Consider the following 23,998-nt stretch of genomic DNA (forward strand, 5'->3'; position numbering starts at 1 on the left):
GGAAGTATTTTTTTCTTCCTCCAAAATACTAGTATATTAACTGTCTTCAAACTAAAGGAATAAACTTTAAAACAGCAAGTGATAGGGTTATGATCTTTGTAATGTATGTATATATTTACACATACATATTTATATATCTAAAGTAAAATAATGCAGAAACATACATAAATACAAAAAGCCAAAATATTCCCATTATAGATGTTACTTACAGGAGGATTGATTTCATATAATTCTTTGTTTTTAGCTATCGTATCATTTATCTTTTTTTGCATATGAGATATATGTTGTTCATATGAGCCATCATTTGGTGTCTTCCCAGCAATCTGAATACCACCAGGGGTTGGTAAAGCTGTCAAATACACACCTGTTGCAGACTTGGGAAAAAATTGGACAGATACAATCAGACTCTTCTTTTAACAACAGCAAAGAAAAAACAATTTTTTTGGTTCTCAGATCGTCCCAAGAAAGAAGAGGTCAATTAATTTACACAAAATACTATTTTAAAATTTAAATTAAATTAAGCTTACATTAGGTTAATACTATGCTTAGTTACAAGGAAGAATTTTTTTTAAAAACATCTATAATACTTCTGCATTATGAAAAGATTTATTCATATATAAAATAATTAAGTTCTAGTACAATAATAATAGTACAATAGTAAGAACAGCACAAAATAAATTATTTAAATACCAATGGGATGAAAATAAGGATATCAGGAAAACAGCAGAAAACAGGATTTCATGTTGCCTTTGAAGGATAAAATAAAATCCTTTTTTTCCTCCAAATTTTCTAATTATCTAATCATTTTAAAATAAACTTAATTAGCCTACATTGATCATTATAAATCTCTAGAACACAATTAAAATGGGACAAAATTGCTTTATACACAGCAAGGAAAATCTTAATATTCGGGATTTATGTATATTACCTACCAATATTTCTAACTGATTTGATATACTGAATTTTGAACTTATAGTATGAAACAAATTTGGTTCTTATTAACAGAATCTATGGTTAAAGAACTGCTTTATGACTTTTCTAAAATGAAAATTGCTGTAAGACTCAACCAGTTTTGGTAACCTGAATAGAAGATGTACCACTACAGTCTTATTGGTAAGATATACAACTACAGTCTTATTGGTAATGTGCTTGTGCTTTAGGTGATCAAGTTTTTTTCCTGATACTCAGTTTATATCCTCTTAAATTTAACTGTATAAGCTGAACCAACCAACAATAAATTTTACTGTCATCTTCATTATAAAACATTTCATTTTGTAATAGGAGCCACTGGAAAAAATTTTCAACTTTCAATATTTCCATTTTTCCACTAAACTTCACTAACCCTTAACTATTGTCTACAGTGGTGATCCTGAAATACAGACATTTCACCCATTTTTACTAAGAAATGACAATGCCCCTTAAATATCTTTTATTAAATCATCTTTCTAGTAAAATTATAAAAAATAGAACATTTTATCAATTTTTATGAAGGAGAAATATCCATAAGATGGCTGCTCAAGATTACTGACGGCTCTATATGATAAACATTAAATAAATATTAAACATGAAAAAGCCATAAACACGGCCTTGCTATGACTACGGTCACAACAACAGGCTAAGTAAAAAGAAGTCTGAACTAGGGATGGGGAGGGGGTGTCTAAGATACTTGCAAACACTAATTCTGAGACTTAAATTTTAAATTATCCCTAGATATTGATATGGTAGACTATATAGATGTGGTTTATAGATATATATAGATATATAGATATAGATATGGTTTACTATATAGATCTAAAAATGAAAGATTTAACCTATTAGCTGCATCAGAATCTACTGCAACTATAGAAGTAAAATATCCAATTAAACTTGAACTTACTGCTAAGCCCATCAACATATTTTCACCCACTGTGATCTGAATCCTTAGTCCAAACAAAGCATTCATTCCTTTGAGTTTTAGTTTATTCATTAACTGAGTATGTACTTCATATTCCATAAATGGCAACAAATTGCTGATAGCGGTAGCATTTGCTTCTGCTTGAGCTTTCTTTTTTAAGCGACATAATCTATCAAAAAGAAAATTTATTTAGTTGACATTGATTTCTTCAACAAAGGAACATTAAAATGCTTCATTTTTATTAGTTAATTCAAGAAATATGAAGTTCCTACTACGTGTACTAGTTTTATGTACTTGAGATACAAAGATAAATTAAGAAAAAAATCTGATTATAAGAAGCTTATAATCTAATAAGAAAAAAAAGACATACACAACCTAACTTTTCTGCCCTTCAAAATCTTGACTCTAGAGTTAACCAATTCAATTTCACACTGCCCTACCTTCGAATCCACAATGCCCCATATCATATTGATGCTCACCCCTTCCCAAATTCTTACCCCTTATTAATCTCACAAATCCACTGTTCCTAGTCAGTTGTTGCTGAATCCCAAGAGAGAAAATCACACACAATAAGGTGACTGAATCCCTACAAAAATTTTGTTATGTAATCTCAACTGGAACCCTCAGTATTATACTCTAATCTTATTCTTCCCTGAATGATCTTCTAATTCCCCTTTTTCTACTCCATTCTAATTAGAATTTCATTACCTATTCCACTCAAAACACTGAAGCTTTTCAAAGTGAGCATTTTCTCCACCCCAATCTATACAAGTCATCTCAACATCATCTCCCATTATTTTCTTTACTTTCAGAGATGGCAAGTAATCTTACCCACATTCATTTTTTGCTCAGGTCTTCACAATCCTTAAAAAAAAAAAAAATACCTTCATTTGGTCCTACCAACCCCCCTCAAGTCATATTCATTTAATGATTCCATTTTTTTTTTTCACCTCATTCATTGCTCAATCCTTTCCAATATTTGGCTTCCAACTTAATCCTTCAACAGAATTTCTTAACTGCCAAATATGAGTCTTTTTTTCTTTCCTCAAACTATATGACATTACTGAATACCCTCTTCTTAGCAAAATACTCTCTCCATACTAAGTTTTCATGACAACACATAATTTCTGATGAACTCCTAACTGATTTACACACCATCTTCTCTGTGTACGATTATTCCCTGCTTCTGTCCTGGACACATTCTCTCTTTACATGCTCTCTCAAGGATCTTATTAACTCCTATAGGTTCGATTATCATATTAATTAACAAAAATTTTTAACATTAAATGTAATTTGTATGAGTTTTGCTTAACAAAGAAATAATTCTTTCTTGCTTTAATAAACATACCTGGCTTGAATAAGACAACCTTTTCCTATAACTGTTGCATCAGTGGGAAGATCTATTGTTGTAAAAAGAACATCAGGAACTTTTTGTTTTCTGCAGCTATAACAATAAGTGAGGTGAGCTGGGAATGGCATATTCAGTTCATCATAAGGTATGTGGCAAAATCCACACCCAGCAGGTAAATTTTCTTCTTGTCTAAAAGTACATTGAGAAAAAAGAATTCTTGAAAAAAAAAAAAGCATTATGCTTTAAATATGTGTGTATATATGTATCTATACACATATGTATATATACACAAATATCCATATCTCATATTAATACATGTACATAAACTATTTCATTATTCATGGTATTTGTTACAATGAACCAAGCAAAACAGATATCAATTAAAAATAGCCAGGAGGTCTTATGGTTGAGGGGCAAGAGTTCTGTGTTCAGAGTCAGAAAACAGGCTGAAGTCTTTTGCTACTCTTAGGGTGGCTTTAAAGCAAATCACTTCATTCTTCTGGAGCTGTTTCCTCTTTTGCAAAAGGAGGAAACTGGACTAAATCACCTCAAGGATCTTTTCTTCTACCTCCACAATTCTTCAGGATTTAAGGCACCTAAATATTCTTCAAGTGTAATAGGGCAACAGTTAATATAACTGGAAAATAATATCATATCAATCATATATATTTTGGTAACTTCTTACACGGTGTATAAGCCATCTCAAAATTTTGTCAATATTTTACCTTTTTTGTTATAAATTTCTGTAAGTTAAATTATATGAATGATTACAGTATATAACAAAAAAATAAAAAACCAACACAGGGGCAAGAAACAGAAAGTGTCTTTCTATTAGCTAACATTTATCCAGGAACAACCAGGTGCTCTAATATATGAGTGCATGGAGTCAGGAAGATCTGAGCTCAGATATGATCTAAGACACTCACCAACTGTTTGAACCTGGGAGAATCAATTAACCTCTCTTTGCCTTTGTTTACTTATCTATAAAATGGGGCTAATAACAGCACCGGTCTGCTAGGATTATTACAAGGACCAAATGAGGTAAAAATTGTAAAGCAATGAACATGGAGATGGTCCATAGTAACACTATGTAAATATTTGCTATATAATATATAAAATATATATGTGGTATAAACAAGATAAATTATTATGCAGAAAATTTTCTGGAAACAAAATCTTCCCCAAATAATTTAAGGCTTATAACTTTAAAAAAACGAAGGGAAAAAACCAAACTATTGTTTCTACTATTTTTTCTTGAGGCAAACAGGTTAAGTGACTTTCACAAGGTCATGCAGCTACTAAGAGTCTATGGCCATATTTTGGCTCAAGTCATCCTGACTCCAGGACAAGACTGTCTATCTACTAAACCACCCATCCCTAAAAATCTATTAAAAAAAAAAAAAAAAAGCAGAGTTCCACATTAAAATGAAAGGACTTCCAGTGAAACTCAAAATTACTGCTAAATACTGCTAAAACATCAGTGTTCAGTAACAAACAATATTTTTACAACAATAAAAACACCATAAAAAAAATCCTTTTATTATGAAATGTAACTGTACCATTTACAGATTTACTTTAGAAGCATTGTACTGCTTCATTATCATTAAAAATTCATTTACTGAATAGAAGGGAGCGCTACAGAATATGCAGAGTATAGCAAGAATCTCAAGTGCTACAATTATTCCCCATTTGCCAGTCTCTCCTGAAGTTTATAATCAGATTAGTAAGTAATAGGGAGTTCAAAATAAGATAGAGACCTCCCCATTAATTTAGCAAATCTTTATGATCTGAATCCTAGGAACAGAAGAATAACACAATGGCAATAACTGAAATAGGACATATTCCCACACAAATGTGGTAATAGATGAGATAATGCTAAAAAAAATTTTGAAAACCACAAAATCATGATGCCTAAAAATACCTATGTGAAACATTTTTATTTTAAAAACACAATTCTTTTATATTCCCTACATATGTTATACTCCTTCAATCTCATGGCCAATATGAGGGAGATTTGTTAGCCAATTATTGAAAGGATATGAAGTGTTGTGAACAAAACAAAACAAAACAAAACCAACTCCTAGTTTTTGTTATACAGTGCACTTCTAATTTAATGAAAAAGCTTTGATGTATAGCCAAATCACAAATTTATAAAGAAAATTCTAGGATAAAATAAACTTTAAAAAGGATCTACAGATAAGTTTCAGACAAGCTACAATGCCTTATTTCAAGTTTATAAGCAAACATATCTAAAGTGAACTACAAACTGTAACAATTTGGGCTACCACTCCAAAACCTCAGTTGAGGCTAAAAATCCCTTTTTGGAACAAAGAGCTAGATCACAAAGAAACCTCCAGGTTATAAGCCACTTTGCATGAAAGTTTATTAGGTTTAATAATCTGAGGACCTGTTCCCTTGGTACAATTTCACCAAAAACTGGAGACCAGTTCAAAATTTGAAATAAGGTATCTTCACTAAAATTCCATGAATTTCAATCCCTCTTAGGGGGGGTCATCCTCCTTTTTCTCTCACAAAGTGATTCATAATATAATAATATCTTGTCTATGACCAGAAAGCACTCTTTACCCCAAAGAAAAATTTATAAACTCCTCTAATATCAACACATTTTAAAAAGTAAATAAAATTTAGTAGAAACACTAAAGTATAAATAATATTCATTCAATTGTTGCATTCAAAATAATTAATTGTTTACATATTATTAGAGGAGTGATAGGACAAAAATAATTTTATTGTATTGAGGTGGACACTGCATTTATTAAAATGGAATGCTAATGAATTCATTCATTGGTATACACCAGTGCCAAAGGCAAGATTATTAAAATCTGACAAATGCACTTGTGAAATCTATCAACATTTATTTTCCCAATTATCTTTTTTTCAGGGCTTTGAAATCGTTGGTCAAATTCCATTAAAACTAAAAGGAAGAAATAATTTTAATCTATTGTGTTGCTTTAAATAAATAAGCCACCAAGTGCATATTTAAAGATCTTTTCTTGTTATATTCATACTATGGTACTGACGGGTAAGACATTTAACTACAGAAGAAATTTTTGTTTTCTCTATTTGCTATATAATTAGCAAACTATAGTTTTCTATAGTAAAGCAAAGACAACAGAATGTTTAAATACATATGCTAATGAATTCAATTCATCAGCAATCATAGCAAACAGCCATCTCAGAAATCTGCAATTCAGATTTCAATGAAAATAGCTCAATAACACTATATGCTAGCTGTCTATTTTAAAAGGAGCCAATAATTTAAGTCAACTAAAACAAAACAAAATTTCTGTTATCATGATAATAATGAAATTCAACTTTTAAAGCACATTCAATTTTAACTATACTTAAATGCTTTACTTTCAATACAGTATCATGTACTATAAATAACAGGTGAATTAAAGAATTTTCTTCAATTTAATGACTTCATTATTAGCGGCAATGTAATGAACTATATCAAAACTTTTTTTTTTAAAGAAAATTTTTCCTCAACAGTGCAAAAAAAAAGTATAAATCCTCTGGTTAGTATTCAATCATGTTACCTTATTCAAGCTGTTAGAAATAAAAAAAAAAATTTTAAAAAAATATCTAATTTTGTGCAGAATCCCATTACTTCTTTGGTTGCTGTTGTTAGTGAAAAATCAGTAAAGTGCTTGGTCCCGAATCCTGCACTGTAACACTGTAACCTACCCTAATAGAGAGGAACTATCCTGGCTCTGAGGAAAAAAATCAACCTCTCCCTTCTCTGACCCTATGGAAAAGAAGCCAGGCTGCCATGACAACCTTTGTTCCAAACAGCCTTCCACCGTGCCATCCTGAAGAAATCTAGGGTTCAGTACAGCTGCTGTGCCAGATGCTGATAAAATACAGACCTCCTCACTAGAAGAGAAAAGAATCATATGTTAATTTTAACAAAGTAGCTCAAAAAACTATTATTTTAAATACAAGTCAACTTTTAAGACACTAATAAGTACTATATATGACAAATACTATCATCTTATAGGATTTAAAATCTAAGGAAGGAATTTCTTTTTTTAACCAATCAGGTGGGGGCAATTTTCTTTATTACCAAGCATTATTTATCCAACATAATTTATAAAAAAATAAAGTTTTCCTTAAAACTTGACAGGACAAATTATTTATTATTGTTAAATATTAGCAATAATAACTTGCATTGTGAATTTCATAATAAAACAAGTAAAATTATTAAGATAATTCAAGAAAATTTAATTAGCATAAATTCCTTCAATATTAAATTTTATTTCATTCAAACCGAATAAAAGAAATGTCAAAATTCACTATCTGAACTATATTAAAGTATAAAAATTTCACTGTTTTAAATGTATTACAAAAATAGGGATTACATATCATTTAATTTAGTTAACAAATATAAGCACTGCTAGGAAAAATTTATTTAGGCTCAATCTGAATGATACATAAAATAAATATAAGATAACAGGTAATGAATACAACAGATACGGAAAATTTATTTCTACTTCAACTTTCTTTACTTTATATACAAAGAAACTGAAGTCCTAGTGATTTTTCAAAGTTCACACTACTAGAAATTGACAAAGTGAGCATTCAAATCCAGGTCTTCTAATTCCAAATTCAAGATTTTTTTTTCTAAAAGATACTATAGATGCATTCTGAAATACTATTTAAGCAAAGGTTTTCAAATGTCAGCTTCAAAATCTTTATACAAAATCTACACATCCTCAAAACTGCCCTGGCACTGTTCTGATGAATTTCTGCATTTGACTCAAGCTTTTGGCCTATTCAGAAAACAGAAGAGAAATAGTATGACATTTAGAAACTCAGGTTATGATTATGATTTACCAAATACTAGTTGATTCACTGTAGCCCACTACAGCATGACAGCCTAATGCTTTTGCATGAGATTTTATTTCTTGTCTGATTTCTGCCCACCAAGCATCTCGAGTTTCTGGTTCATCTGAAAAACAAATAATAAATCAGCTTGTAATTTGGGGGTAAATGACCTTTAAAATGCCATATTAACTGAAGTACTTAATAAGCATACTATTAAGCATAGAGACTAGTGTCACAGAATATATTAGAAAATATTTTCATATTTAAAATCCAATGCTTTATTTTATTAGCTTCATTAGTTTAGTTGTCACTTGTCTGAAAATAAATTAGGCCTATAAATTCTTCACTAGCATTGGGTCACCAAGTAGAAATATATCTTCTTACATACCTTAAAAGTAAAGAGACAACAGGTTCCAAACTCAAAATTTAGAATCTATGTCCCAAGAGAATACCTTATGTGTCACATTCACACTGGTCAGGATTAGCAGATCTGGAACCTTTTTCTTTTAAAGCAAAACCAATACATTTTGGGAATGAGTGTAAAGAATGTGGATTAGGAAAAAGATTCTCAATAGCTAAGGTAAGAATAACATACAAAACAACCAACAATGTCCTTCCTTTCTGGAAAAAGATTTACCAATGTTAACTGAAAAGAAACATCCTTATAAAAAGGCGTGGGACTTACAAGCAGAAAGATAAGAAATAAAAAGCTTTCTAACCTAAAAATTTGTACTTTCAAAAAATCAAATTTGCAAAACAGGAGATTTTAATTATAACACAATGAACTTTATTTCTTGTTCACACTCACAAAATGTATTGAAATTGAAGAATTTTGCCTAACTTCAAGGCTGTACATCTTGCAAGTGATGACAAGTAAAGTTGCTCAGTCTACTTCAGTACCACACATTTATCTATATCAAGCCTTTATCTCCCTGCATTTAACTTGATATAACCAATGATCAGTAGCTGCCAAAAATACTCCTTATAGAAAAAGATGCTATGAACAAAATCAGATTAAGACAATTCTACATTTGTTTCCATATATGGCTGCTCTCATGTATGAACAATTTGGTATGGGAAAAAAAAAAAATCAATTCTGTCTAGATAACTAAATCTCTCTTTGAAGTTTTTCCATATTAAAAAGTTTTATATCAACTCAATCCAAATGTACATTTAATAGTGCTTACTGTGTGCAGAGAATGGTAGCATTTGGTCGTAACTGAAACTTAAAAAAACATATAATATGCAAATTTCCATTTAGGAATAATTGTTTTTGCCTAATTCTTAAAATACTTTTTCCCCTCCAAAAATGAAAAATATATATTAAAATTATGTTTCAATAACCAATGACAAAGAGGGAGAAGTAGCATATTAACTATGATAAAGTGAAGAAGTCAAAGCACACATACACACAAAAAAATTAATGAACTTTTTCTATTTTACACAGCAGAATGGTATGACTATTGAGGCAGGAGATAAAGGCTGAGTCACAAAACCTATCAGCCAGAACTTGAATTAAATATCTAAATTTATACAATTTCCTTTGAGAGAAAAAAAATAAGAAATGTGGATCTCAAAGAAGTTGGGAAAGGATCAAAAGAAGACTGAAGGAAAAGAGATGACAAAAAAAGAAGAGGCTGAAATGTTGAAACTATCAACTCAATATTCCCTATTAAGAAATGTGTGGGATAATTAGGTACAACATCGTACCTATGTTACATACTGCCTGACTTGCAAACTCTTATGAAATGAGATTTTTATATACATATACATTTATGCAATGTATAAGCAAATTTAATCAACACACTCTTATCTCTCCCCTAAGATTTTTTGTTCTCTCTCCTTTTCTATGATGGAGTTTTAACATCTAAGAAAATAGCATTCTGGTGTCTAATTTAATCTAACTTAAAATCCTAGGGGAAAAAAATCAGGAAGGATAATAAAAGCAAAACTCTGTTTAAGCACCAGATATCATCATTAAAAACTACATGTAAATAAATTTTAAAACACTGAATCATTTTAAATGCAATGGGGCTCTTATTTTTTAAATTGTAGAATAAACCTTTTATAATTCAAAGAATCACTGAAAAATTTATTTATTCAGCAAATAGAGATTTCTACAGATTTGCCTAAAGTCAGGCTATTCAAAACAATACATTGTAACTGATTTTCTTTTTCAAAAAAGATACAAACAAGATTTTTAAAAAATAAGATGTGAACTGAGAATGTTGCATTTTAAGTTCAATTTATAAACTTGAATGTTACATTATTAAATGGCTAGTAAATCTAAATTTAAAAGTGTGTGTCATTACTTTGATATATGTACACATATAACACAGACTAGATAAACACACTTAACTTACCTTAGTATTTATGCATAAAATCATCACATAATTAAACCAAACACTATGACATCGTAAGTGGTTAATACAAAACATTGAATGCAGTGTGAATGCAGCATTCTTATTTTTCTGACAAATATAGTAACAAGCAGCCTTTATTTTGACACATGAGCCACACAATTCCACATGGGGATGCCACTGTAATATTTACAAATTTAGTAATGCTAAGGATTTACATAACAGAGGAGCTAAGGAAGCAGGATGGCATGTGTCACACTCCAAAGGGCTTCTTTAATTTTGTTTGTGGCTAAAGCAAAAGCTCAGAGAACAAAGGGTTTGCAAAGCAGATTTAGCAGACAGTAGCCAGAAACAGTGGATATTTTGGCGCATGCTCGGATTAGGTGACAGTACAGACTGAGAACTATGGCAGCTCACTGAAATGGTTACAGAAAGTAATGGCCCTAGATTCTAGGTGAAAGCAAGGCAAGCATACGGTATGTAGCACTCAATCACAGGCTTTTCTAATATAAATAGTGGTTCTTTAGCAAAAATTATCTAAAACTTTAAGCAATAAATTAGAGAATATTAATTCTGGATCTATTATATCTGGGATATGGACATTTAAAATAGTAAACTCATTTATTTAGTATTAAAGAAAAGTTTAACTTTATTCAAAATCTACTTTATGTTTAGACCAAAGTAAACTATAAAAATATTAATTAGGTTCTGCCTGATTTACTAAAAAATAAAGTTCAGAAAGATCTGGTATCCTAAAACTGAAAATGCTCAAGTCTTAAAAGCTAGGAGTTAAATCTGTTGTCACAGAAGATGTATTCATAAACTTTTATAAACAAAAAGTTTAAGTTGAAATTTTAAATTAATATAATACTCTGGAGCTACCAAATACTTGGAGCTACCAAACTTACAAAAAAAAAATTATTCTAGGGATTTTCAAAGGTATAAGACAGAAATTCTTTCAACATTAATCTTCCTATCAATCATGTCTAATAACAAAAAAATGGACAAATGCCAATACCTTTAAATAATTAAAATTTCTTTTGCTTCCCAATTATTCATGTTATTTTGTGGCGCTTCAAATCACGTTATGGATTCTTTTCATATCCCTTTCTGGATGTTGAGACAAACTAAGCTATAATTCTCTTTATAAGATGAAACATAATTAGATAAGACAAAACTGCTACCAATGAATTCAACTTTGCTAAAGTTGAGTCTTTAGACTAAAGCTATAATATATAGCTATACATATAATATAGCTAAAGGATTTTTATTTTGTCATTTTGGAAGAATCATCTTAAGCAATGATTTTGAAACTAATAATATTTTCTAGTAAGTTTATCTCTTGACTGAGCAGTAAAGCAGTGACACTATATCAATATACATTTATAAAGACTCTCCTTACATAGTAAGGCACCGTTTCTTTGTCATTATCCAACATACACTAAAAAGAATGTAAAGTATATTTTGGGTTAACTCACTCTGCCCAAAAAGAGCTTATAATGTGATTTAGAGACAAAAAGGAAAACTGATCTCTCACCCTATTCAACCAGATTTGGAAAAGAGCAAGAAGGTGAAAAAGATAACATATTAGGTGATGGGATAAAGTAAACATTTTAAACAGGAGCCTCTTTCTCCCTTACTAAAAGGCAAAGTTTACATCTGAAAGTGTAAATTCAACATAAAAGTCAGTTTAAAGGAAATGGTATACACTGCATTAGGATGAGGTGCCAAGAGTCAACAAAGACCCAAGTTATAAGGCAAAGTCACAAGGACAGAATGGTTTAAAATGTGATAGTTTAAAAATTTTGGATAATAGCATGGCAAAATATATGTGACTGTCAAGAATACCTCTGGTACTTATTGGAGGAGGAAATGCTTAGGACAGAGCTTACTTGATAATCTCATAATTTCTCTAAGGGATCACTGAATAGAATCTATATAAAGTAAAATATTTTATTGCTTATGAAGAAATAGTTCATATCATAAATAATAAACTTATCTCATTTAAAAATTCTTTTCATAGACTACATTTGCCTCATTTTAACAAACATTTCCTCACATTTGAGGAAATGATTTTCTAAATATGGAAAATCAAAATTTGTTTAACAATATGCTCTCGTTTCCCCAGTATTAAATATTACATATAGTGAAAGAATTGCTTCACCAATGTATTCCTAAAAAGAATTCTGAGACAACCTAATTCCATATTCATAGCTGTGTAATAATACAAATAAAGATGAATATTTTCAGCAAATGTCATTCAAAACTCCATTAAATTAAACCAAATTCAGTGCATTTGAGCTGACGAATGAATCTGTACATTCAAGGAATAAAGTTTATTTTCTTATAAATGAGTTAACATGTCTTGTTAGAATTCAGTAATATTATTTTTCAAGGTATATATATCTTTGAATACTATTTTTTTCTAGATTTTGCCAATTCATATGGGAGGGAGAAGAGAAACAGCTGATACTAATCTAGGACAATATTTTTCAACTTAAGATCATTGATATAAACTTTTTCTCTACTGGTCTAGAAAATCAATTAATTATATTTCAATAAATAAAGAGGAATGATTATTGAATTAATGTGAGATATACCCTAAATCCTATCATCTATACTAATATGTACTTTAGAACAGATTTCAAAAATCTCTTCCTAAGCACAAGAAAATCTATCTTAGCTTATTCATTACTGAAACTAAATACAAAAGCTAACAGATACACTCTATTTAAAAAAAAAAAAATCTTAAAAAGTCTTGAAACTGTCAACTAGAAACAGGGGAAAGAAAATCTAACCTTCTACTCCTCACACTCCAAAATCCTCTCCATTTAAAATAAGGCATTTTTAAAGTCTTATGATCATCACCATAATATGTACTATCTCCTAAGAAAACCTGAACTAGTATATATCTTCTAATTGGCTAAAATACCTGCATATTAGCTCTGTGCTCTCTCAAAACCACGAGTGTGTTAATGTTTCTATTCACACAGAAAAACTTTTCAATAAAACATTCCAGACATCATGGAATCAAACATATTTGACACGTAAATAAAATCCTTAGAAATTCAAGGCTTTTTTTTTCTTTTTTTTTATGATTCTCTCTTAAAAAGTAACTTTCTTTGACATACATTGTGAGAAGATGAAAATCTCCTTGAAATTAATCCGTGTGTTCTATTGGATCTTTGTGTATTCAAGTGATTAACTTAAAGCTCTGCACATAGTAGATGCTTAACACTTTTTAAATAGCACTGTCATGGGGACTTTTTTTTTTAATATGCCCTATACCTTAGCGACTCTTCATGGTGTCAACATCATTGTGCACTCTAAATCTTCTGTGCATAACAGAAGGCCGTCAAGAAAGCCAAAAGGTTGACCAGCTTAACATCTCATGCTGATTTTCTAACAAATTTAAATCAGAACCCCAACTAAAAAATCCAGTACCCCCATTTCCGTTCTTGTATATTCAATGCTACTATAATCTACCTATCTATTTTGATAACAAAAGCTACATTAGCAACAAAATAGAATCAATTTGAGGGGTACACAAAGCCAAAATTTCATCTCCTATCAATGTTATTTTTTCTTTTAATTCCTTCCATTCTAACATGACTACTCCTGTTGGTCAATTCTTCCTTTACCTTCCAATATAATTAGCTTTTCTCTAATTCGCCCCTACCCAATAGCACCTTCCTAAAAACACCAGCTGCATATATGAAGTCTTTCTGTTCAAATGTGTTTTTAAATGTGGCAGAAAAAGAGAAAAATGGCTTAGGGCTTCTTGAGTGTTATGCCAGTTCTCTTTAACTGTCCTGACTCAGTTTCCCTGCACCAGTTTCTGTCTCAGTTTCCTTAACTGCTCTGTCTCAATCCCCTAAACTGTAAAACCCCACCTCTGGTCCATTAAGACTGGGGACCATTTGCTCTGGGATTGTAAATTGTCAATGTAAGCAAGATAAGGAGGAATTTATATTTATATTTAGGACTTCCTTACTCTTTCGTTCTTCAAGAATTTACCACTGCTTATCCAGACATCCCGACTCTGGCTTTTAGTAAGAATTTATGGCTTCCCCCATCCTGACAGAAGTTTTCCCGCTTTTTTCCCTTCTTTTTCTGTAAAAGGTACTTAAGGAGATGGGAGTCTCCCATTCATTGCAGGACGTTGGATTCTTTGAGATGACAGTCTTGTCCAGCCCCAGGACCAACATGGGTCCATTGGTCCCAGTATATCTCTCCATTCAATAACCTATTGAATTGGTCTCTAATCTCTGTCTGACTGGATAATTGAGACGAGAGTCCTGTACAGTCAATTATACTCTCCCAATTAATAAAATATTAAAAACTGTCTAATCTCTCTTGCCTCACTTTCTCTGGCATTGCATGAGAAGTTGTCTTATAACAAGCTAGGAATAGCCTGCTGGAATTTTAAAAAGAAAATATTAAATATATAATTTTTATACCAACTTTGAGCTTCAAAGAACATGGAAGGAAGCAAAAGAAAAAAAGGTAGATAGAAAAGAAATTCTGAACAAAGAGAATCCAGGATACTATACCTTTGGCCTAAAAGAATAGAGGGTAAGTTCTTTTCTAACTAAAAGACAAAGATGAATAATCAAAAAACATTTGTTCTCTCAGGAAAAAAAAATGGTGAAGGAGAAGACAGAAAGCTGGTTAAAAATCAGCAGAATTTTACTCTGGAATTTTCTTCTCAGAATAAACAAAAAGCAAAGCAGGTAAACTTTCTAAGTTTTGTATTGAGAATAAGGAAAAAACTAAAAAGAGCACATAAGCAATCTCGAAGCAGGGGCAGAAGAGTACAAGGAATCTCCTTAAACAAAATAAGCTCTTATGAGGCAATATTAATAATTGAAGAATGTGTGAAAATATAAAATTTTACCTCAAAGGAGCTCTTGGTCTCAATTTATCTTCAATATAGATGAAATATACATGAATATTAGTCACTGGATTAACAGGACATAATTAGCATGCTTTATTTTAATAAAAAAAAACTTTTTTTTTTTTTTAATAAAGTGTGTTTTCTGTTTAAGGAACAAACATTGATGAATAAATGATATGACTTCATCACAGAGTGGTGGGAAAAGGCTCACGTTGGTTCCCACACAGGTTAGACATTAACTGTTTACCTATGACATCTGGGTTCTTTACAAACCCAAACTTCCATGGCAAATGCTATCTATCAACTTGTGATCGAACTTTTCAGTCTACTGTCTGCAATTTGTGTTATATGGACCCTTCTTCCCTAACCAGCTTTTTTTAACCTAAACATTTATAGTATGAATTTCCAGAACCACTAAGCTCAGTTGTTCTCCTTTTTGCCTCCCAAATAAACCATGCTCACTTTTAAAACCCGACTCATGTTCATTTTAATTTCTCAAGCTGGAATGCACTCTTTTTTCCAGTCACTAATCTAAATCCTATATTTCCTTTAAGCATCAGCTCAGTCCTAACTCCTCCTTATTAGTTCACAACGGCTTTTCTCATTTCTGAATTCCTATAACATTATACATAACATGATGCTTTATAATATATGGTCAATAAATATTTACTAATTATTCATAGTTTAGTGGATAGATAGAAGCCTGGGTTTGGAGCCAAGAAGACATCTTTAACACATACAGGTTGTGACTCTCAGTAGACAAGTTAATCTCTTAGTACTATGGGTAATTCTCTAAGACCGAAACTACAGAAAATGAACTCAGTGGGATGGCAGAAGAAGTTCCTGCCTGGCAAAGTATTCCCCAGACCTATGAAATCACAAATGCTGTCTAAAACAACACTGAACTAAAGCATTAATTCTCAATCAATCCCATCTAGAGTAAATGCCCTATGTAGTTTTGTTTTTTAATTTATTTCATTTCCTTAACAATATCCAGTACATTGCTGCACACCACATAATAAAAATACTATTACAATGCTTAAGAACCTGGGATTCTGCTAATTTATATATTTTTTCCACCAATGTATATTTTAACTAATTTAATTTATTAATTAATAATTAATTTAAATATATGGATTTAACTTCTCAGCTTTTTAGAAGACAGACACTAGTTGCTATGACAAAAAACAATGTCTTGTAGTCAATACTCTGATAATGAGCCTATCCAATTTTATGTGATGCCTTTCTAGCTTAAAGTGTTAAGACTTATTACTGTACAGATTAACTCTAAGAACTCAGGTCAACTCCACACTATAAATAGACCTTAGTGGAGGAATGCTGCTTCTAATAGGAGGAATTTCCAAAGTATTTCACAAAACACTCTCACCAAAACTACCTCATGAGGGAAGCAACAGGAATACTGTCTCTCCTTAATAGATGAAGAAACCGAAGCCAACTGGTGTTAGTCATTTTTTAGCTCAATTTTGTACATCAACCCTAAATCTGCTTTCCACACAGTCGGGTTTCAATATATATCTTCACCGCTGCCATTCTAAGGCCACTGCATTTTACTCTCTGCTAACTTGGTAGACCCTATGACATGGAAAAGACTGTGGGCTCAAAAATGGAATCTTCCACTCGCTGTGAATTTCCTGCTCCATTTGAGTTGATTGTCCTAATTGTTTCAATGCTTGGGCCTTTTCTTCCACTGAAGTACTGTAAATTTCCACCTCAACCTGCATATGTATTTCTGTCAGGATCTAGCCAGGGGTCCTCAAACTTTTTAAATAGGGGGCCAATTCACTGTCCCTCAGACTGTTGGAGGGCCGGACTATAGTAAAAACAAAAACTTTGTTTTGTGGGCCTTTAAATAAAGAAACTTCATAGCTTGGGTGAGGGGGATAAATGTTCTCAGGGGTTGCATCTGGCCCACGAGCAGTAGTTTGAGGACTCCTGATTCTAGACTCTGCACTTAGCTTCCATTCTTGATTTTTTATTTTCTTTACCCCTATCCACCACCATCTAGATTGGAAGGTCAAAGAGAAAAAAAGAGGTTCAACACCACAAATAGAAGCAAGCTAAACTCCACTGTCATATCATCTGCTTGCCAGGAGGACCACCACTCTTCATTTTCAACAGTTAAGGCCAGAAATCCAGAAGGAAGGACAGGAAGAAGATATTGTGTTTCTTTTCTCTATCTCTGAGAGAAAAAGATTTCCTGCCCTTCTACCACTACCCCTTACTCCCACACACACCTCTTTTCCTTGGAAAAGACTGTTTCATTCCTCCTTTTCTCCAGTTTTTTACCCCAAAATAAGAAATTTCTGTTTGCATTACAATTTTTATAAGCTAATGAGGGAAAGGAACAAAAGAAAGCAGATGGCTTTGCATCTAATAAAAACTATACTAGTAAGAAAGTAAAGGATAATCAGGAGTTGATTTCCATAAACACTGCCATCTACATAGATGCATATCCAAGTTGATTCTAACATATTTCTTTACAAGTACTAACAAAATTTAAGGATCCTCCTTAAGGTTTCCAATCTGATGTTTTGAAAATCTGTGGTTAGAAATGTAGTCACATGTCATTCTTTAATATGTGAAAACTAAATTACTAAGGGATTTATTTAGGAAAGCTTTAGTAACACAATGAATTAACTCCTTTAATTGAAATTAAAATCTGTTAGCATTTATTTTCCTGATGTTATTAACACAGCCAACTCCTGTTTATCTGCAGAAATATATGGCATACATATTCCAAAAATCTATCAGAAAGCAATGGCAAAAACATTAAAAATAAGCAAATAACTTATAAGTGTTTCTGAAATACAATTTTCCCCAGCAGATTGGTCAGCATAGTTTTTATAGGATGTCTATAAAAATTACTTTGTATTTTCTGAGCATATTACCAACTCAGAAGAAAGCTTTATGAAATACATACTGAAATATAGCCAAAAGACTGTAGTAAAGGTTGAAATTAAAGACATCTTTTAAAACTTTCAACATTTTTACTCCTCTAATTTATATTTTATTTATTCTATCACCTATATTTTTTGGGGTTTTTTTATTTGTCTCATACAAATTGATTACTTGATTACTGAGACACGTGTCATTAATTTTTAAATCAAAACATATACTGCTTCCTCCAATCACTGTCCTCTCAAGTTCTACAATAACAATTATGAACCCTTCAATTCCTTTAAAACTAGCAAAATAGTTTCCCTTTCTTACTATTTTATTCAATTGCTACCTCCTTGTCTAAAAAATTAGATTAAAGAGCTAATTACCTTTGTTCTTGACAGATTTCTAGCTCTTTAAATTATGTATGGTTTATTGATTCTTAGTGTCCACCAAACTCTTTCTCCCTGGTTTCCTGAACTCACTGTTCTCATCATTTTCTTATATCTTTTATAATTCTCGTCTAATGTGAACCAATTTTCTAGCACATTTTCTCTTCAACCACTTCACTTTGAAAGTCGTCATCCTCTCAAATAGTAACCTCAGTTTTCCCTTACATAAATGAAGGGTGTTGAGTATGAGACTTTTAAATCCATTCTAGATTTAAAATTATATAAATCTTTAATATAAATCAATTATTCCAAGTGAGAAAATAGAAATATTGAAGATTTAGGTGTTATTTCAATGGGGAAATAATTTAATAAAATAATATGTAATTATCAGATTAATACTTTTTTCTAACATGCGGAGCACAGACTTTCATGAATGCAAACAGAATGAAATTGTGCTTCACTGTGATGCACATTTACAGCCAATACTACACCCTAAGGAAATCTGCTTATTAAAAATTTGTCCCCACTTTTCCAAATTATTTTATCTTGACTGTTTTTTCCTAAGGCTCTTAATCTAAAACCTACAAAACCTACAAGCTCTTAATTTATTCATTGAATATATTTCCTTTTCCTAAAAACTTACATAAGTCATAAGATCATAGACCTTAGAGTTGACAAGGGACCTCAGATATCACCTGATTCAACACCTTCATATTTCTGAAGAAACAGAGGCCCAGAGAGAGTGGTTGACTTTTCCAAGTTCACATAGTATTTGGTAGATAATAGAGGCTGGATTCCAATATAGTAAATGATTTCAAATCCTGTGCCCTTTCCTGTATCTCATAATTGTTTCCAAAGGCCTTATAAATTATTTCAAAAGTCTCACTTTTAAGGTTGTTTTACAACATACAACAACAACAACAACGAAGAGTTGTCTCAAATGTAATCATAGCTCTTTCACAAAGATTATTTCCTTTGCTACTTAAAACATGCCTATGGGACAGACAAGGAAGAGCTTATATCCATTCTACAGACAAAGAAACTGAAGTTCAAAGAGACTAAGGCCTTGAGAGCCCAGACTAGCAAAAGGTAGAATCCAGAAGAGAATTCAAGTCTTCTTTCTCCTACTTTAGTAAACGTTCTTTCCTCTAAATAATACTGCTTCCTCTTATGTTTTAAAAATAGCATAGTCTACTTATCATTACTGAGTAAATTCAGTTTTATATTTTAAATTCCTCATGATACTTAATTCATGAGGAATTTAAATAAGTCCTTCCACTGAAACTTTAACAATTTTTTAAAATTAAAAAATGCCATCTAACAATTATGTAATTAGCTAATTTTTATGCTAATCAAAGTGAGAGCATGCTAGCAAAAAATTCAGACAGGAAACCATTTTCCTAAAGATTTGCCAATGAATCCAGTCTAGGCTTGCAAAGATAATACCTGATTGCAATTCTCCTTACTAGACTGAATTTAGGCAAATCTGCATGATGAATAGGCAATCTGTGAGCCTACAAGTCATACATGCATTACTTACTTCAGATTTGAATCCTGGACCCCTAAGACAAAAAAAAACACTCTTCAATAATGAAAAAATTATGGGACATATTCTAATATCCTATGTTAATTAGAATTTTCACTGATACATTTATGACATATGAAACTAAAAAACTAGAAAGGATCTTTAGGTAAAGCACTAATTTATTAAAGAATATATTATTTATAATTTTATTACCATATCTTTTAAAGAAAAAAGATTATATAAATGCCTATTTTAAGTATTAAAGAAATATCAAATATTCAAATAATGCTACTAAGATATCAAGAACAAAAAAAATTCATTTTTATTTTAAATAATATCGTCACCTGAGGTTATTTTTCTTCTATTAATTTACCTTAAGGCTACAAAAAAGATTTTGGACTGTCTTCTAAAATAAGTTTCTATGTAAAATTTCCTCAAAAGGAAAATGGGTCCTCCATTCACTGGGGGAGGGGAGTAAGAACACTTTAGGAAAATAGAAGGATTTAGCCCACAGTATTTCTGTTCCTGATTTCTCAAACTTTCATTTACTTCCAGAAAAGCAATCAGAATTCTTATAGTGCTCAATTTTTTATGCTGCAAAGAACATTTGATACAGTAAAAGCAAACTTTAAATCTATTTTATATTCTATTTTGGAATGACCAAAAAATTGGTATTTCAAATATATATCTTTAATATGTGCCTAAAATTATGTTTTTAAATGTGCCTAAGCTTATAATTTTTTAAAGAATGATATATTTAATGTAGAAAACACCCCAAATTTCATTAAATATAATTTAAGGATACTATTTTGAAAACTGCATATTTAAGAAGTCAAATAGTTTAAATGCTTTTTGGTTTTTTTAATTAATTCATATCAAAGAATCAATTCAACTTTAACTGGCAATCCTACTGACTGAATTTGAGCTGATTTTCAAGTAAATTTATTTTTATATCTACTCATTTTTTACCCTATTGAAAAGGTATTAACATTTTTAAAATAATCAAATGAATAAGTAAATAATCCAATTTAGATATTAGATAATAAAAGGCTTAGCCTTTTCAGAATAAAATCAATTGAAAGATTTAACAAGTTTTTACTTATATATCCTTATCTTGCATTTCTGAGTAAGGTTATAGACAATATGTGTATGTATATATGTATTTATATGTACATACACACATGTATATAGTTATTTTGCAGAAATTATTAACACAGTTGAATTTGCACTATACCTAATTAATCAAAACATTTCTAAAAACTTCACTGAGCTGCCATAATTGTTGTCAGCATATGTAGTACTGAATGACTAATAAAATACCTGAATTGAAACTATTCCAGTCTAGCAGTTTGTAAGATCTTGTGTTACCCATAATCCCGACAAAGGCTGAGTTCAAAACATTAAATTAGTAGATTAGTTTTAGAAGCAGAATAATAGAAAATAAAACACTACAAACAAGAACATAATTGACAACACCATTCCACAGGAACTGGAAAGACAGACAGTAAAGTTAATAAATTGAAATAGAAAGGGGAAAAGGCGCATGCTATAGCATCTAAAAATCTATCTTCGAGAAGGAATATCTTAATATTCAAAACCATTCCATTTTTCCCTTTGCTACACATTCTTTAATACTTTTTTTTTAAACCATGATTTCTATTTTAATATTTTGTGGGTTTGAAAAGGAGTGGGAAGCAGGGAGAAGAACAATAAAATACTTGTAAAATCCTAATTTTGTAAAGTTGTATTGCTATCTTCAGAATAAAATTTTCCCTTAAATAATGCTTCTGAAATAATGTCCTACATTCCCTGGTTAAGATAAATCAAAAAGTAGCTTCTAAAATTCTGATAAATTAATTTGAGAGTGCAAACAGAGTACTTGTTAAAATAAGCCCATGCATCTCAATCTACCATCAGTTTCTCCCTTGATATTATTATCCATTTATGCTGATAAATTCAGATAATCAAGTACTTTATCTGGCTTTTTAAACTTTTTTCAAAAGGAAAGAATTTTAATAAGTATTTTGATAGTTAAAATTGAATTTACTATCCTTGATAATGAGTCCCTTTTTAATGCATAATGTTTACACAATTTAAATGTCACATTTTAATAAAAATCATGTTCAGCAGAAATCAGTACAATGAATGTGTAGATACATACTTAATTTCCATTTAGTGGTTTTTAAAATAAAAACCTAATTCAAGTTTTATTTTTTAAAATGTATTCACTCTCATAGGACAGAGAGGCTAGTGTAAGAGGTATTCTAGTTTCAAAACAAACAAACAAACAAACAAACAAATCCAGGATTCATATTTTCAAAGGAAGAAGAAAAGCCATCAGTGATTTGATGGTCATTAAAACAAGATACTTCATCATATTTAGGGATGTTTGCTATCTGGGTGACTAGTATTAAATCATAGTAGAATAATTCTTTAAAAAAAAAAAAAGACTTGACCCAGGACACACAACAGTGCCTTTCACATAATAGGCATGGAATAAACATTTCTTGAATTGAATTCGATGCTATAAACACAATATTTTGGCATAAGCATCAATCATAAAAAGAGACTGTTCTGCCAGACTCTACAACTTAATCAAAACACAGCATGGTGATACATTAAAACAAATATTTTTAGCTTATAGCAGGTTCCAACTAAACTTTTACTTATCCTTAAAAAACATTCTTATTGCTTCTCTTTGGCTAGGTGGTAAATTAATTTAGCAAAATATTTGAGTCAAGAGTTTCATGTTGATAAAATCAGTAATAGCTTATGGTCAGCACAGTAAGTTTTATAAAATCTTCCAAACTCAAGATTTCCATTCTTTTTCCAAATATACAAGGACATAAAAATATGGATTTGGAACTTACTATATAAATAGATGTACCAATCTCTTTAAGAGTTATTAGTAAGATAAATTATTAATGTGTATTTTCTATATGTTATAACAACAAATACTTAATACCACTTAGAGAAAGATCAAATAACAATCTCTAATTTTTCTTCCAGTTCTAACACTCTGAATCTAAGCTTCACCCAGAACAAAGGGATAGAAAAAACAGAACAGACAGAAGGGGGTAGGTGGGAAGAGAAGACTGATGCTTTAAAAAGATGCAGCTGCCAACCTTTAAAGCTAAATAATCCTGGCTCATGCATGCACACCCAAAGTAAATATCACTTCTCTAAAACCTTTTCAGAACTCCAATGCTCAATACAAAAATTTATATCTATATAATTTACTAAGTATTTCTACATTGCTTCTCTAAAAATTAAAACTGACCCAAATAACAGTAAATTACTACTAATGTAACTCCCAAAAGCAAGACATCAAGCAAAGAGGATTTTAATGCTCTAGAAAAAGAGGGAAAAAACCTCATATGTAGATTATGCTTTTCACCTGAGAGTTTCAAAACATTTTGCTTTTTTATGATATCAATATGTATACTCATGGAGAGGCTATGAGACTTGACAATAAAAAAAAATTAACAGTTAATAAAATATACACATATGTAGAGAGAGAGAAGGAAAGAGATACTGAGATTACGTCACAAAAATGTTTTTAAACTTATGTAAGATTATCCATCAAATCAATGGCGGAAGGATAATATTCCATTTAGAATGTTAAAATTCAGAAGATTTTACAGGTAACTGTTCAGGAAGGCTAATTATTCTATATTTTAGTAGTTTGCATTTTAGAAACTTCCATTTTAATGAATAAAACTACATGTCTCGAATTAGGGAGTTGTGGGTGCCTACTTCCTTTGTCCATTTATAATTATGAGCAAGGACGATGACGGAAAAATATCACTTTCTTTTTTTTTGAATATAAATGA

General features: G+C 30.8%; 1 protein-coding gene across 20 annotated transcripts in view; it reads right to left on the reverse strand.

Annotated features, from left to right (window-relative positions):
• Window positions 1-23,998, reverse strand: part of C2CD5 (C2 calcium dependent domain containing 5) — a 127,160-nt gene that overhangs the window by 52,684 nt on the left and 50,478 nt on the right. For 6 of the 20 annotated variants that reach the window (XM_031938436.1, XM_031938441.1, XM_031938434.1 and 3 more), the window contains 6 exons: window positions 21,486-21,551; window positions 8,103-8,217; window positions 6,954-7,142; window positions 3,243-3,434; window positions 1,877-2,063; window positions 210-374 (listed from right to left, as the gene is read on the reverse strand). In XM_031938436.1, coding sequence (XP_031794296.1) covers window positions 210-374; window positions 1,877-2,063; window positions 3,243-3,434; window positions 6,954-7,142; window positions 8,103-8,217; window positions 21,486-21,551 — 914 coding nt within the window. The remainder of the gene's footprint in view (window positions 1-209; window positions 375-1,876; window positions 2,064-3,242; window positions 3,435-6,953; window positions 7,143-8,102; window positions 8,218-21,485; window positions 21,552-23,998) is intronic. The other 14 variants (XM_031938453.1, XM_031938448.1, XM_031938446.1 and 11 more) reach the window with 4 other exon arrangements.

The sequence above is a fragment of the Sarcophilus harrisii genome, chromosome 5, assembly GCF_902635505.1.
Source record: "Sarcophilus harrisii chromosome 5, mSarHar1.11, whole genome shotgun sequence".
Lineage (NCBI taxonomy): Eukaryota > Metazoa > Chordata > Mammalia > Dasyuromorphia > Dasyuridae > Sarcophilus > Sarcophilus harrisii.